Below are 17,429 nucleotides of genomic sequence, written 5' to 3' on the forward strand. Positions count from 1 at the left end.
TGTTTATAAGACTGCCGTACCACCATGGTATTTTGCGGCGGACAATCAGAAGACTTAGCAATGCATTTTACAAAATCATGTGGTTCAGGAAGATTTTAATGTGCCATGTTGCAAGCAACAAAACCATTTGTAACTATTATGACAAACCTTTTAAGTGCCAAAAAGCCCTCGCAGGGGCTAAATCCCAATGCTGTGGGGTGCAGCCACATCATCATAAAGTGCAAAAGTGTCACCATAATAACAAAACAAAAGTGGTCACCGAAACACACGTTGTAATGCTGCTTTTGCAAGACAATGGAACGACTAACTGATAAATAGGCTTGTGCACTGCAACTCCCCATCAAAGTGCTCCACAGTAAAGGTTAGGTGGCAAGTTCGTGGCACACAGCCTCCCCGGAAAGGTATTTTAAGGAGTGGTGGATGGAGGTGTATTTTAAGGCGGCAGGGGAAATTCTGTGCTTATGAAAGAAGTCATGTTAATCGGAGTCTGTCCCAAAATGTCCTCTCTGCTTATGGAGAGTTGATGATGTTCATCCAGTTCTTCATGCGGTCCTACATTCATGGAGGGGCTTGTCCTCTGGGTTCTTCTAGGCAACCAATTAACATGTGCTGGTAACTGTTCAAGACACAATACTAAATTACTAAGGGCAGGGTTGCTGCTTCTTATTTCTATTATACCCTTGTATCTTCAAGCACCAGGTAGATCTTCTATATGAGATGATTGGCAGTCTGTCATGGCTACTGTACTGGGGCTCTCCAACTTATCTATTGATGTACTACGGTATATTCATTCTACAGCTGGTAGTGTTATGGTGTCTTAGTACAGTCTGTAGCTCTAACAAGTCTCCAGTTTATCTTCTGTCTTGTGTTACTTGCACTTGTAGGAGTAGATGATGTTCATCCAAGGTCCACTACTTACAGGTTTCTACTATAAATAAGTCCCTGCCCTGGACCTCTACTGAGCTGCACACGCTGAGCAAGCCCTATCTATCATCCCAGAGACTAGTAGTACTAGTAGTAGTAGTAGTAGTAGTAGTAGTAGTAGTAGTACTGAGATGGCCCCATTTGAGTCTCTGTGGTTAATGCAAATTTGAGAGCTATGGCCTTGGCACTTTCTGTGGTCCAATCCCTGATATGGATGATAAGAGGGCAGCAGGAACCAACTTCGGTGAGCTAAAGGCTTTCTTATTGTTAGTTCTCTTTGGATCTCTCTGCAGCGAGGAACGTGTCCAGCAGTCCTCCTTGCAGCTCTGAGTCACTTAGATGTTTCTTTTCCCTTTCAGCTCTTGACCGGGTCCAAGATGGAGAACGAAGATACCCGGCTCTAGGGAGTGGAGGTAACTGCAGACCTGTATATAAAAAGGGGATATCAGAGAAAAATTACTGGTTACAACCGTGATATCTTTAATGTCTCTGATCACTGTCCTCTTTGTAGAACAAGGTCATGGTTTGCTGCTGAGAGCTGATGTAACACCTTAGACATTCAGCACACGCTCACACTCCAACTGGAATGGTTTAATGAAAAGCTGATTAGCCCTGGGTTATATGCGGCGTGTCGGCTGGTCTGGAATAGTGGTCATTAATCTTAGTCTGCTCAATCTCATAGATTCCTATTCTCTTACCACCCCTGTTTCTGAACAAAGAGCTTGTACAGAATTAGAAAACATGGCTACTGTCTTCTTAATACAGATCACAATTGTCCAAAGGTTGTGATATGGCAGCTCTGCTCTATTCACTTCAAAACAATACAACCCGTGGATAAAATTGGCACTTTTTTGGAAAAAAAAAACATCCATATTTTTCTCATGCCGAAAAACTTATTTAAAGTGTAGCAGACATTTGCCACATGAAAGAAAAAAAAAGACCGCATCAAGTGCAACGCATGGTAAAACATTTTATTGAGGGTTGGATGTTGTGTGGGCAGACGTAACAACTATATACTGTACACTTTTGAGTCTATTTGACTGTTGAATAAGCTGCAAGTACCACAAAACCTTCCTAGGGGGATCCTTCAGATGCAAATGAAAGGGATTGCCTCATTTCAGGGTTTTACCTGCTCGCCTCTCCCCTCCACTTCTTGGTTTCAGTGTGATATTAGTGGCCGAGGTTAGTCTGTGGATGTACAGGTTCAGCCTGCTTGTACTGTTATCTCTGGATTTACATACAGAGATAACAGAGGCACTCATCAAGCAACATTCTATACTATATCAGGGCTCAGTATCTGTAAACACTTTGCAGAGCTGACAGAAAGTCCCATTCGCTGCCAATCACAAGGAAGATAAACAAGGACTGAGGCCACTAGATATCAGAGGTGGTCTGAACCCTAAGTAAGAAGCTAAGTAACAAGAGGATACGCATTCAGCAATACCTGACAATTGAAGCAAGATTGGTAAAGCAATATAGCTTAAAGGGTTTGTTTAGGATTAGAAAATGTGATTGTCTTCTTCTCAGGAAGTGACATTACATATGGCCATGCTGCAGCTCAGTCTTATTCATTTTAGAGGATTGTGCTATCATGGTTACTTATCCCCTATTCACAGAAAAGAGGATAAGTGTCCAATATGCTATGGCGCAGCTGGGACTGTAATCTCTGGTAGAGCCCATAGCCCATAGAAGTGAATGGAGCACCTGTCACGCAAGTGAACTGGTGCTCCATTCACAAGGAAGCTTTTGGGGGACTTTCAGTCCCTATTCAGTTCCCCACCCAGGAGTCTGGCCCACAGCAATCAAACCCTTATTCCTTGTCCTATGGATAGCGGATATATGTCCATAACGGCACAACCAGTTTAATGGGACTAAGCTGTAGCATTGCCATGTGACCAATGGATGTGAGATAACTTCCCGAGAAGAAGAACATGGTTATGAAGGGAACCAGTACTGGATTGTGGCTTTCTGGGTCACTTTTTTCTGATTTTTGATGGGCTGAGAAAGGTTGTCTGCAACCAAAAAACAAAACTCTTGAAATTTTTCTTTGCATGTTTTCACTCAGCAAAATAGGAGATTCAATGTAATCCTCATTACATACCTGGAGGGGGCTCATTGTGTGGATTTTCATCATCCGAGTCAGCAAACACTTCAGCCAGTTCCTGATCAGACATATCTGTGAGTTCTGTCAGATCCAGGAGATCAAAGTGCACTTCAAGAGAGGAGACGCTGCTGAGTGGTTCTACAAAGAGACAATTCAGGCCATTTTGTGTAATATGTCAGGTTTGTAAGGAAGTCACAAAAAATGACAATACTATGTCTGACTCTCATACAGATAGGGATTAGAATTTATTCAGACGTTGTCCAAGTATGGGGGTCTGATTGGTCTGTAGTGCAGTCTGAGCCTGAATAGACTTGGACTGTACACCATGAACACATGGACTGACATCAGTTCTTTTTTGTTATCTTCCATGGTTCCTGGAGGATAAAAGAAATGGTAAATATAGGCCGTGAGAACAGGACCTTAGGCTCTATTAAGATGACCAAGTATCGCTCAAATGTAGCTACTTACAGTATATACAGTTCCAGTCTAATGGACTAGACTCGGACTACTCACGGACCATCGATTTCAATGGGGTCACGTACACGTCTAAGTCTGTTTTTCCACACTTACGTTGGAAATTTACATTGAAAGTATTCATCATATTCCACCTGACATCTTAGAAAGATGTTGCAGAGGGTGAAGAGATCATCTCTAGCACAAGTGGAAGACCATGAAAAGGTTGGGTTACATGTTGTCACATTACAGGATTATAAAAAATGCATATAGAGTCCTCCAATCATATTACATGTTTGTTGTGGTACAGCGGTAGAAAATTGTGCTAGAGATACTTACGTCTTCTTTCTGTGACTTGCAGTAGGCCTGACGTAGGCGCCAGGACTCCCGTTTCCTCTTCAGCAACCAGGGGTTGTTGAGGTGCTTCTACAGTCACCTCGGCAGGAGCACTCGGGTGAGTGCCAACCTCACTCTCTGCTTCTCTGGTCTGCTCTGCACAGGAAACACAATGCAGGAATAATTCCTACTTCATTGGTTCTGACTTACACATAGGCCCATGAAATTTAATGATATAGCCTAGAGATGGATGACAGCAAACATCAGCAGGAGATGTATAAATACTACCAGTGGTCCCCATGTTCTACAATGGAATAAGCAATTATTGAATGTCAGTGTCTGTAATACAGTATGTGATAATCTGATTACTGATGGTACCTGGAGCCTTATAAATGGTGCCCAGAATGACTGGCCACTGAAGATGGGTCAGACCCATTTTAGCTTTGCCACTGCCATGAATCCTGACAGTGACCAGCGCTACTAGGGGTTCTACAAGATCACGTATGAACATGGTCACCATCATATAGTAAAGCACTGTAGCTAACCTATGGCCATGTGAGATTTACAAATCGATGACCAGTGATCTAGATATTTCATGCTAGAGATAGCGGGAAACACTACACTGATGAGCAAAAGGGTAACAATGTTTTGAGCTTTTGACTTTCAGGCTCCATATCTCACCATCCACTAAAGCTTGGAACGTGAGACTACTATCATTTTATAGACAACCATCTTGGCTATCTCATACTTAAATTTGACTTGCAGCTATTTAGCATATTATTAGTTATGCAGATTTTTGTCATGTAACTGCATTGTTGCTGTTTTGCTCCTGGTGGTGGAAAGATCTTTTTCTTCTTGTATACTATAAATTACAACCTGTTCTCACATTCCCTAATAGCTTAGTGCTATTAGGATGATTCTCAAGCAAAAGGTCACTGGTTCAAACTGAGGATCAACCATGAAGAACATTTCCCAAAAAAGGAGAAACATAATCATCCAGATCTTTGATCGTGGTCTTTGGCCAAGAAAATTGGCAAACTGTATCATGTGAGTACCATGACAGTTGGAAGAATGGAAAATTAAGTCCGTGTATCCATTCAAAAGCCAAGAGTTCATCACAAGGTCTATCAGTTCTGGCACGACAAAAACGACCATGGAGGTGGCTTGTATGCTTTGTAATAGTGAGATTATAGATATCCATGTAAGCGACGCACGTTACACAAATCTGGAATGGTGGCCCAAAAAAAGGTGACTTATGACTTCAATATCGTCATAAGGAGCATTAGCTCAAGTTTACAAGAAAAAGTTTGAAAAGTGGACAGTAGAAGATTGGAAATGGGTAATTTGGAGTGATGAGATAAAAGTCAATAGACTGGGCTCTGGTGGGTGCAAATGGGTCTGGAAGAAACAAAGGAAAAGAAGGCTAACAGATCGGGAAATTGAAGGAACTGTCAAATTTGGTGGAAGAAGCCTGATGATATGGGTTTGTTTCACAGCCAAAGGCCACCAGGATCGAAGGTGGTCTCAATGCTGAGCTATATGTGAGTATCCTACAAGACAAGTTACTTTGTACACTAATATAGGTATGAAAAGGACGACATAGTGTTCCAGCAGGGCAATGACCCAAAGCATATGTCGAGATTGGCGAGGAAATGGTTAATTGATAATGACGTAGAAGTGTTGGATTGGTCCCCCAAGACCTCAAGCCAATAAAACACTTGTGGGTACAGTTGAAAAAAAAAAAGAAGCTGCATTTGTACCCAAGTGAGTTGACCAGAATGCACCAACATTGGGAATGCTTAGAAGAGACCTGGGATTAGATTTCGGTTGAGACATCCTTGAAGCTGATTGAGAGTATGCCCAGAAGGATTCAGGCAGTGATGAAAGCCAAAGGTGGATTTACAAAATAATAAAAAGTTAAATTTAATTTCAATGTTTAGGAACAAAGCAGTAACAATGCAATTACATGACAAGAATCTGCATAACTAATCATATGCTAAATAGTTCCAAGTGAAATTTATGTATGAGATAGCCAGGATGATTCTCTATAAAATGTTGGTACATTCATGTTCAAAGCTGTAGTGAAAGTCAAAAATTCAAGACATTGTTACCCTTTTGCTCGTCAGCGTATATCTATATATTCTCGCTTATTTCTTGCCATTTACTTTCTCAATGTGCACTTCTGGGTATCTCTAGCATATTTTACAGTGCTGGACATCATCAAAGCAGTTCAAGGCGTTAACATTGTGACACAGGAAACTCATTAATTGACTGTATTTTTATCCTCTGAAATACAAGGGAAATAACTAGTTTGAGTTTATATTTTATGTCAATTTTTTTAAACTTGAAAATCCGTGGGTTTTGACTCACAATAGATATTCCTCAAGCGTCTTTAATTCAGTATATTTAGTTGTTAGACGTTTAGTTGTTACATTATTTAATCCCCCAGTAAATGCTATAAGAGCACATAGCACAAAACCACTAGAAACATTGCCTTTCTCCTGGAACTTTTCACAAGTTAACTCATCTGTATCGACAAACCCTGAGACTTTGTTCATGTAGGTGACTGTAGTACTTTATGTCTTATTCCCTTGGTGTCTTGTCTACACTTTTTGCAGAAAAACACAGTATAAGAAAGTGCAGTCTGCTTTACTTCCCTATACAGTAAGAAAAAAATGTATGCCAGCACATACTGCTCCATTAGAGGCCAGCTGGTGAAAAGGGCACTCTTTAGCGTCTGCTGGGTGAATGGCTGCCTAGGGCTACATGTGTGCTCTTGCTGTGTAAACACAGCCTTAAGAATACATCTAGGCCATGGCTTCATGAAAATATCGCACATAATTCCTGAGGACAGAGATCCCACAAGGGATATCTCACAAAGTTTATATGAAAGCATTTAAAAAATTAGGACTGTTTCAGCGCTAAGTACAGCAAGAATTCCCCGTAATGTGGCGTTCACACTTACACCTTGACCACACTTACGCCTTGATTTAGACTATCTGCTTAAATCCCAAGAAAAACTGCTTGGGGATGCCGATGGTCAGTGTAAAATTCCATTAATTTCAATGGGTTTTTAAAGCAAACCGTCGGTGTCCGTATGCATCCTCTCCACTGTGAATCCATTTTTTTGCACCGACACAAAAACAGACTTTGTGTCCGTGCAAAAAACGGTTTCACGGCAGAGAGGCTGCATATGGACACCAGCAATTTGCTTAAAAAACCCATTGAAATGAATGGGTTTTAAAACTGACGACCAGCAAGCCGTCCCCAAGCAGTTTTTCCTGGGATTTAGGAGGAATCACAGCAGATAGGTCAAGACGCAAGTGTGAGCGCCACATAATAATGGTAAGAAAATGTATCAAATTTATTTTGAACAACATATTTTTTGAACAACAAGTCTACAAGTCCAAACTTTGCATGCAAAAGGTCATTTGTTCTCTATCCCTAAATAGTGCCCCACCCAAGACCCCCAGCAATCAGTTGTAATCTGTGGGGAACCCTAGCAGAAAGTGTTCAAGGTCCCTGCAGCACTACCAGAGGTAAACCTATAACCTTATATAGAATTTTACACCAATGCATGTGCTTGGTCTGTTGTACAACACATCCCTATGGTCTAGTGCAGTAATGGCGAACCTTTTAGAGACCGAGTGCCCAAACTGCAACCCAAAACCCACAAAATTTTCACGGAGTGCCAACACGACAATATAGACTTAATACTATGCAGATCCACAATTGCGGACAGTTACTGACCAAAAATTACAGTCATGTGGGGCTTTACAGAGCTTTCAATAATACAAACAACGTTGTACTGAAATGTAAAGGTCTCGGCATTTGGTACTTTGAACAATTAATTTTCACTATTTACATCGCACAGGATCTGTTTTATAGTTACCGTGTAATATTCTTACATCCTGTACTAATATCACGTCTGCTATAAAACAGATACTGTGTGATATAAATAGTGAGGGGACCCCAGACAGTATTATATGCTCTGCAGTGGGCCCACCACACAATATTATATTCTCCACAGTACCACAGTAGCCCCCCAGTGTTATATGCTCCGCAGTAGGTGTCCCCCCCCCACAGGATTATATGCTCCACAGTGGCATCCACACACAGTATTGTGTGCTTATAAATAGCCCCCCCCCCCCAGTATTATATGCTCTTTAGTACGCACCCCCAGTATTATATGCTCTTTAGTACACCCCCCAGTATTATAAGCCCCCCCAGTATTATACACTCCCCCCAGTATTATAAGCCCCCTCAGTATTATACACTCCCCCCAGTATTATACACCCCACCCAGTATTATAAGCCCCCCCAGTATTATACACTCCCCCCCAGTATCATACACCCCACCAAGTATTATAAGCGCTCCCCCCAACATCATATACACAGTGAGCCACTCTCATACTCACCCCTGAAGAGCCGCCGGCATCCACCTTCTTGTCACTGGCGGTGCTGATGACGTCATCGCGCCCGCGTTGGGGCAGAGGTCAAACTCTGCAGCCAGTGTAGGCCGCGGTCGCGCGATCCGCGGCCTACCCTGACAGCTTCCAGCTGTATGTGCATTTGCACATACAACTGAAGGCAGTGATCGCTCATCAACGGGGAATCCTGTACCGGATTCCCTGTTGGTGAGCGATCCGGGCGACCGCACGCGTGCCAGCATGGAGGGCTCTGCGTGCCCTCTCTGGCACGCGTGCCATAGGTTCGCCATCACTGGTCTAGTGTAAGAATATATGTCACATTTGTAGGGCTTAGAGCTCATGCAGCAGAATGCCATATGAGATGAAGTGCTCAGTACAATAGTTTATAATGACTTATCCATTTACTGTCTTGTACCTATTGTGAGAAGGTGACAGGCAGAGTGCTGTAATCCCACTATATCTCCCCCAGGTTATTAACTTATGTACGGTCCAGTGCGGGTCTTAAGTAGGCCTCAGCTCCAGGTGTAGATCCTTGGCACAATAGTGGGCCAGAAAAAGTCTGCAGATTCTGCACTCCGATGCAGATCCAAGGAGTGAAAGGAGGTGTTAGGTCTGTCCTGTAACCCTGAGTCCAGTGAGACAAAGTAGCGCTTGTTTTGTTCGTGTGGCAGGTAGTAAGCCACACATATAGTTAGGTTAACATTTCTGTTTAGTTAGTCGCTCAGACGAGCAGGATTTTATTTTGTTTTTGCTTGAAGTTAAGGCTGTATTTTGTTTTGCTTATTTTGTGCCTGAAGTCAAGGCTTATTTATTTTCATGTTTTTCTCTAAATAAACCAGTTTGCTGCATATTTTGTGTCCCTGTCTTGAACTTCCTCACACTATAAACTGTGGCCAATACAAATGCAGCCGTACAATGCCATTTCAGGGTTCATATTTTGCAGGAAGTTGGCTCTCAATAGGAAAAATCAGACAAACTTTGCACAGGCATCAGAGGCCTATAATTTAACTGTAATTTTCCCTATCCTTATACAATAAATATCAGCACACCAGACTTTCATGTTGTCTAGAGCTTGCTCAATGCAATCACTATAATAACTCAGGCTTCCCTACCATCCTGATTTCTGTGGAAAAGACAACTTATACAGACCCCCTAAAAAGTCTGGTGGTTCCTATAAAACGCCATAGTGCCAAGAAAATGTGGTTGTACTTGGGAGCCCTTACAGTCTATTTATGACACAGATTAGAGTTTAACAGCAGAAGGCGAACTAGATCTTTGGTTCGGAGTTCTTAATGGATTGAATGTAAATTTTGGACCACATGTAGCTCCAGTTATATCAGCCTATGAAGAACATCTGCTGCCTCAATAAAAAGTATCACAGTCACTATGGAAATATCCGGAATATAAATAGTTAAACGTGGGAAATAAACATGTAGTTAAACAAATTCCAGTGGGATCTTGGAAGTCTCTAGAGGAAAGGTCTATGCACAGAATAAAGAGATGGGGAGAGGGCTAAACGTGTCCCCGGAATTTGTAGAATGTCCATGCGTCATGTGGATGTTCCTTACAGGAAATAACAGACTAGTACCTCTCCATCAATGAGAAAGGAAGCTATATGTCACTACTTACAATATACAATGCATCCTACAGACTTGAAGATTGAACCCTATACTTGCAAGCTAAAGTTCTCTCTTTGTATTTAGCACCATACATAACTCCCTCATTGTTTTAGTACAGTCCACCCCAAATTCCATGATCAATAGTCTTCCTTAAATCCAGTGACTTGCAATGATGCTGCAGTGGGCACAGCTTGTTACTGTGAATTATAGTTGCAGTGATGCTTTCCCCATAGGGCGATGACACTTGGATGAAATGCCACGTGACTCTCCAGACACACTGTGTTACCACTGGCATCACCAGACAGAGCCTTCTTTATAATGAAGCTTCCTCTGTTATTGTGATAGGGACTGGCAAGCTTTACTAAGTCCTAACATTTAGCATATGAAAAGCTGGGGATAGGAAGTGCATTTAAGGTTCAAAATATGGTGAGTGAAAAAAACACACCAAAATACAAAGTGAAATAAAAAACAACCTCACAAAAAAAATTAATTTTAAATAAAAATTCTAACAAAATACAAACCCCTACCCCATAAAAACAGAAATGCAAAAAAACAGAAAACAAATACGCAATTCAAAGCACAAAATAGAACAAAAAACCCCCATAAAAACAGAAACACACAAAACACAAAATAAAAGACTCACAAACAGAAAACCTTGATTGACAGAATGGCCAAGATGCCCAAAAAACATGCAATGAATTTATCATGTGTCACAATTTTTAAACTTAACTTCCTTTTATGCCACTTTTCATATATTTTTATTGTCACATCTATGAAAGGGAGGGTCTTCATTATCAGCCTAAATTGCACCCCAACTCTGCTCTCCCCCCATATTGCTACCCCAGCTCTACTGCTGTCCAGCAGGCTCTGCTCTAGGGATTACAGCAATGGCTTTACAGCTTTGGAAACTCAAAGTAAGCGGTGGGGAGGGGAGACCTTGTGTCTAGTGTCACCCTCCCTGTGTATGTGACTGTCTCCTAATCTCACTACTCTATTACATTTTTCTGCAGCTGTCCTCCTGCTACTATAAAACAAATACTCAGCATTCTCAGATTCCCATCCCCCCATACTAGCATTGTATCCTAAATTGTGGTTTTTAGAGAATGTCTGCAGCATTCTGGTACTTGTGGGCTTTTACTGTAAACTTTGTTACAATACTAATACTCGTAAATCCTTCCAAAGCCTCAGGTTGTAGAATTGTATATCTTGCTACAATTACTATGTGAAGGAAGAACAATAGTGATACATCTAGTGCACATCTATAGACACCCTGGTGCACATACCAGTACCACCCTGTGATGCCCTGTGCATTCATACCAGCAGTGCAATGCGGTACTGTCCACACACTGCAAGCATCCCACCTCCAACTCCCTACTTTACCAGCCCAAAGACTCAACCATCATGTCAGTTTGCAGACTAGCCCTAGTTCTTGTCCACGTAGCCTGTCAGTCACTCACCTGAGGGAGCAGGCCCTTGCTGGGGCTCCATCCAGATACTGAATCAGGGGTTCCACCCTCCTTCAGCTGAGCAGGAAGAGATGGGGCATAGGGCAGCATCAGATACAGCCTCCTCCCTGCAGCAAGCAGCAGGCTGAGAGATCTGCAGCACAGACACACATCCCCAAGCTGAGAACCTCAGTGATAAGTGAGCCTTGCATTGCAAATGAGCAGACAGAGGGAGTGAGAAGCAGTAAGGGGAGGGCTGAGGAGATGTGTCTCAGGGTGTCAGAGCTGGGTGTGTGTGTGCATGCGTGTGTCTGCTGTGTGTGTAATGTAGGAGACACTGGCAGGGAGCCCAGACTGGTGAGGTAGGCTGGGGATGTCAACTCCATCTCATCAGATGCTGCAGGTCTTTGCGGCTAGAATACCTGACACTAGTACAAGGAGCACAAGCATACAAAGTATCTGCACTCTCCCCCCACACTACAAAGATCAGCAGCAATCATATGTCCCCAGATTGTACTTTAATGAAAAACTGTGTGACAACCAATGACATGCTATAGCACACTCTAAGAATATCATGAGTGACAACCAGTCACGGTTCTGGAATCTAGAGGGATTACAACTCAGCTTTCCTAGACCCCACACTGGCACATCTACTTATAAATTGATACCTCCATTTAGGGGTTCCTAGAGCAGTGATGGCGAACCTATGGCACGCGTGCCAGAGAGGGCACGCAGAGCCCCCTCTGCTGGCACGCGTGCTGTCGCCCTGATCGCTCACTAACAGCGAATCCGATGCAGGATTCCCCGTTAGTGAGCGATCGCTGCCTTCAGCTGGTTGTGCAAATGCGCATCCAGCTGAAAGCTGTCAGTGTAGCTCAGTGTAGGCCACGCGTACTACGCGGCCTACACTGACTACAGAGTGTGACCTCTGAACAAGCGCGGGCGTGATGACGTAAGTCATCAGCGCGCGCAGTGAACAGAAGAGAGAACACCCGGCAGCTCTTCAGGTAACTATATTGTGTTTGTTTGCACTGTCAGGGGAGGGGGGCAACGGTAGACATTTCATGTTGTGTAGGAGGGGGCTACTGTAGACTTTCATGCTGTGTGGGTAGGGGGCTACTGTGGACCATTTTATGCTGTATGGGAGGGGGCTACTGTGGACCTTTCATGTTGTGTGGGAGGGGGCTACTGTAGACTTTCATGCTGTGCGGGTAGGGGGCTACTGTGGACCTTTCATGTTGTGTGGGAGGGGGCTACTGTAGACTTTCATGCTGTGCGGGTAGGGGGCTACTGTGGACCATTTTATGCTGCTACTGTGGATCTTTCATGCTCTGTGGGAGGGGGCTACTGTGGACCAGTTCATGTTGTGTGGGAGGGGGCTACTCTGGACCATTTCATGCTGTGTGGGAGGGGGCTACTGTGGACCATTTCATGTTGTGTGGGAGGGGGCTACTGTGGACCATTTCATGTTGTGTAGGAGGGGGCTACTGTGGATCTTTCATGCTCTGTGGGAGGGGGCTACTGTGGACCATTTCATGTTGTGTGGGAGGGGGCTATTGTGGACCATTTCATGTTGTGTGGGAGGGGGCTACTGTGGACCAGTTCATGTTGTGTGGGAGGGGGCTACTGTGGACCAGTTCATGTTGTGTGGGAGGGGGCTACTGTGGACCAGTTCATGCTGTGTGGGAGGGGGCTACTGTGGACCAGTTCATGCTGTGTGGGAGGGGGCTACTGTGGACCAGTTCATGCTGTGTGGGAGGGGGCTACTGTGGAGTATACAGGTATAATCCTGTGTGGGGGCCACTGTGGGCCAGATTGTACTGTGTGGGGGGCCACTGAGGGGCAGATTGTACTGTGTGGGGGGCCACTGAGGGGCAGATTGTACTGTGTGGGGTCCCCTCACTATGTATATCACACAGTATTTGTTTTATAGCAGACGTGAAATTAGTACAGGATGTAATAACATTGCACAGTAAACTATAAAACAGATCCTGTGCGATGTAAATAGTGAAAATTAATTGTTTAAAAGTACAGAATGCAGAGACCTTTACCTTTCAGTACAAGTTCTGTAAAGCCCCAGTCACATGACTGTAATTTGTGGGTTCGCAATTGTGGACCCACAGAGTTTTAAGGTTAAATTGCCGTGTTGGCACTCCGTGATAATTTATTTGGTTTTGGGTTGCAGTTTAGGCACTCGGTCTCAAAAAGGTTCGCCATCACTGTCCTAGAGGGTTCTTTACAAACTCTGTAGGAACAGCAATGGCAGCCTTACCAGTTGTCATCCAGATTTCCAAAAAATAGAAAAGTCTAGGTTCACATCTGTGATGGAGTCTCCGACTCTGTTGCAGATTCCATCTAAAGTCAATGGATAGAAAAGTCCTGCACAGAGGAAACCCCCAGGTAACCACTGGGGGTTTTTAGCAGATGGGCTCTCTATTTTTCCGGTCCCCATGCAGACTCGAATGATGAAGAATCTAACACTAGTGTGAACCAAGTGTAAGACTTAACAGCATTTAAAGGAGTTAGCCACTTTCTAATATAATATAGGCCATCAATATCAGATCTGCGACGGTACAACACCCAGGACCCCCACAGGTTATCTGCTCTAGGACAGTGTGGCTCGCTGTACAAATTCTAGCAGTGGTTTTCAGTACTGCAGTGTTACTCCATTTAAATCTATAGGATGGCTCTGCAGTACCTACAACCGCTATTACAGTTTGGATGGTGAATGAGTGACGCTGTTCTGGAGCAGATGATCTGCGGGGGAGTCGCTGGTGCCAAACCTTGACAGATCTAATATTAATGGCCTTTCTGTCAGGGTTAAAAGTAAGCTTCCTTCTGTCGTTTGTTTATTTTTCAAAGGGGAAAGTCCTGCACAAGAAAAGCCAACATGACGAAGAAAGATGCCATCTTTTTTTTTTTACATTACAGTCTATAATGCCAGATGAAAACAGAAAGTGCACCATCTGACAAGATACCATGCTGTACTATTTTGTCCAGATTTTTTGACCTGTAAATGGGACAGTTTGGTAAAGAGGGGTTGTGGCCTGAAATTGCCACATTCCGCCATGTGAACTTATGCTAAGAGGAGCGCATACAAAATCACAATATTAATCTGTTTGCCATTTATATCTTTTTTTTTTTTTTTTGCTACATCATTTATTGTTCAGTGCCCTCTTGTGCAAGTTGCAAGTTTATTGCCCCTTTAACATACTTTGATGCAGAAAAACACTAAGGTTGAGGCCCCACGGGATGTAAACACTGCGATTTGCCCGCAGCAGAGACGCTACGGGAAAAATTGCGACGTTGTACAGTGCAGAATCATGCGAATCCCATCCCCACTTTGCGAAAGAAATCGCAGGATTTAGTTGTCTGCTTGAAAAATCGGACATCTTTGTAAACGGACACCTAAGGACACCCACGGACATTAAAGGACACTAGATGATGTCCCATTTAAAATCATGCAAATTGCAAATGGACACAGCCAGTGTCCGATGCTAAAATCTTCCGCGGACATTAGCATCGGACACTAGTTGTCGGACACCGACGCTAGTGTGAATGCCACCTTATGGGGAAATAAATGGCAAATGGAAACTAAAGAAGTACTGAATTCTGTGCCCATTTGCCATTTATTTAGGTGGTATTTATGCTCCCTCAGTGCCCCCTTCAATCAAAACCTATAGTCCTAAGGGTCCATTCACACAGAGGAAATTGGTGAGGAATTTGGTGTGGAATTTCAGCGCTAAAGAAAAAAGCCTCTCATTGACTTCAATAGGATCTTTTTTCTGTTAGCAGATAAAGAAACCCATTGAAGTCAATGGGAGGCTTTTTTTTCAGCGCTGAAACTCCACACAAATTCCTCACCATTTTCTTCCATGTGAATGGACCCTTAGGCTTTTCACTTGTGAAATATATAGTCACACTTTCCATTGATGCTGCCAGTAAATTATTTCTGGCTGGCGGAGCCTGGACAAAAAATATGAGACCAATTCTCCTTGGTATCCTACTGCCACCCAATGTAAGGAATTGAATACGAAGAAAAGACATGGTGCACAGTGCCTCTCTCGCAATCTGAATGATGTTATCACACTTGTATATAGGATTTAGGATGCAAAACAGAGTGCTTCTTACTCCAGTTCCAGGCCAATGAACGGTGCAGATAGTAAGTGGCACACAACCTGCTGCTGCTCCCCTTACAGCCTAGCAGCTGACGCGCTGTGCAACTACGTGGGTCGCTATAGCTTAGGCAGGCCATGTGTGTAAATAATATAGGGCTAAATAACATTACCATACTGTGCCCAAACAGAATGCTGTACATTATCCAAACCAACTGCCAATTTACCATTTGCTGTAGCCATGTTGTGTTCATCTTGGTTAAACCTGAAGGTTGGGACAGTTCTGCATGCAAAGTTCTTCTGGCCTAGTCCCATGAAAACCCAGAATTTGTAGAAACCTGAACTCCTTCAAGTAAATGAGCTATCATTGCGATCCTTAGGTTGGTGCAAATCTTACCTTTGATCATGGTTGATTTTTTTTGAGACAGGAAGCGGCAATTGCCACAACCTCAGGGTCAAAACACGATCCCATACGTTTGCATTGCTTCGGGTGTCACACGGCTTCACCACATTCATCGCCATGCCGCCTCAGTCTGAAGGAACATTTGAATCAGACAAGCCTAGGTAGATGCCAGGGCTCAGCGGGCTTTGGATAAACAGGTAAACATCTTTACATTTGTAAAGCCAAAGGTGGGGTGGACAAAGAACTCACAGTGTCACCAAAGGCATACATAAACCTGGAGCTACCTCTAAATACAAATGGGTATATTAAACTAGTGCATTTGTTATTTCAACCCCTAAAAATGGCACATCTAGTTTAGGACAGTGGCATACAAATGTGCCCCTATAGACTGGGTAGATGACAATATAAAGGGATCAGTAAACCATTCTAATGTGATGACAGCAATCTGACAGCCCTGGCAGATGTTTCTGTATGGGAAGGAGGAATAATTGTGGGCTCTGCAGAGGGAGGGGTCCTGGGGCCTGAACCGTCTGAATTAGGAGTCTGATCACACATTGTCACAAGCGCTGGCTGCACAAGGAGAGGTGTGAGCTGACAATTCATCTTCACAGTCATCACCTGATTTTCTAGCGCCTGACGTGGTTTAACTCTTTCACTGCTGAGCAGTGAAGGTCATGTGCTACACCTTTAAACGCGTGTCAAGGAAATACTGTATATTTCTTCCTGTTTAATATCTGTTACTATGGCTAAGTACACTCTCGTGGTAACATGTACATAAATGATTTGGATGGGGGCCACACGGTGGCTCAGTGGTTAGCACTGCAGCCTTGCAGCGCTGGAGTCCTGGTGTTCAAATCCCGCCAAGGGCATAAAAAACCATCTGCAAGGAGTTTGTATGTTCTCCCCATGTTTGCGTGGATTTCCATCCCATATTCCAAAGACATACTGATAGGGAAAAATGTACATTATGAGCTCTACGTGGGGCTCACAATCTACATTTAAAAAAAATAAATAAAAATAAATAAATGATTTGGATGCACGATAGCAGAGGATAAAGGGCCCCAGAAAAGATTTCAAGTGGCTTAAAGGGTCCCATCTAGATCCCCATTCCATTAAATTCCTCAACACAACTGTGTCTGTGTGGTGTTATAAAGACTTGCAGAGTGGTAACACAAACTCATTGCACATCCTTTCTCTGTCTATGTCAGGGGTCAGTAACTATTCGCAACAGGGGTGAACTTACCCCTTTTGCCGCCCGAAGCAAACTACAGAAAGCCGCCTCCCCCCCCCCGGGAGGAGGGGGTGGGGTGAAGGGGGCGTGACCGAGAGAAGGGGGCGTGGCAGAGCGAAGGGGGCGTGGCTTAGTGCCGTTCGCATGCAGAGAGCAGGCACGGAGATGACCTGCTCTCTGCCTGAGCGTGAGGGGAGGCTGCTCCAGTGGCCTCCCCAACTTGTCCTGGACTGGCTTAGGTAATCAAAAATGCCGCCCTCCCTGGGGTCCTGACATAGCGCCGCCTGAAGCGCTCGCTTCAGGTCGCCTCATGGGAGGTGCGGCGCTGGATGGGGAAGCATGAAACTAGAGACAGAGATGGGGGGACATG

At 43.8% G+C, this 17,429-nt stretch overlaps 1 protein-coding gene across 2 annotated transcripts; it reads right to left on the bottom strand.

Annotated features, from left to right (window-relative positions):
- Nucleotides 1–78: 78 nt before the first annotated feature.
- Nucleotides 79–11,617, bottom strand: DBNDD1 (dysbindin domain containing 1). Of its 2 annotated transcripts, none has more exons than XM_075281975.1 (4): nt 11,323–11,617; nt 3,821–3,968; nt 3,026–3,166; nt 79–1,349 (listed from the first exon to the last, which is right to left on the bottom strand). In XM_075281975.1, exons 1-4 carry the CDS (start codon nt 11,419–11,421, stop codon nt 1,192–1,194), a joined length of 546 nt encoding a protein of 181 aa, XP_075138076.1. In that variant the 5' UTR covers nt 11,422–11,617; the 3' UTR covers nt 79–1,191. The 2 variants fall into 2 exon arrangements, with proteins under 2 accessions (XP_075138076.1, XP_075138077.1); XM_075281976.1 differs by having other exon boundaries at nt 3,821–3,973; nt 11,323–11,613.
- Between the last annotated feature and the right edge of the window lie 5,812 nt (nt 11,618–17,429).

The sequence above is a fragment of the Leptodactylus fuscus genome, chromosome 7 (assembly GCF_031893055.1).
Source record: "Leptodactylus fuscus isolate aLepFus1 chromosome 7, aLepFus1.hap2, whole genome shotgun sequence".
NCBI classification, from domain to species: Eukaryota; Metazoa; Chordata; class Amphibia; order Anura; family Leptodactylidae; genus Leptodactylus; species Leptodactylus fuscus.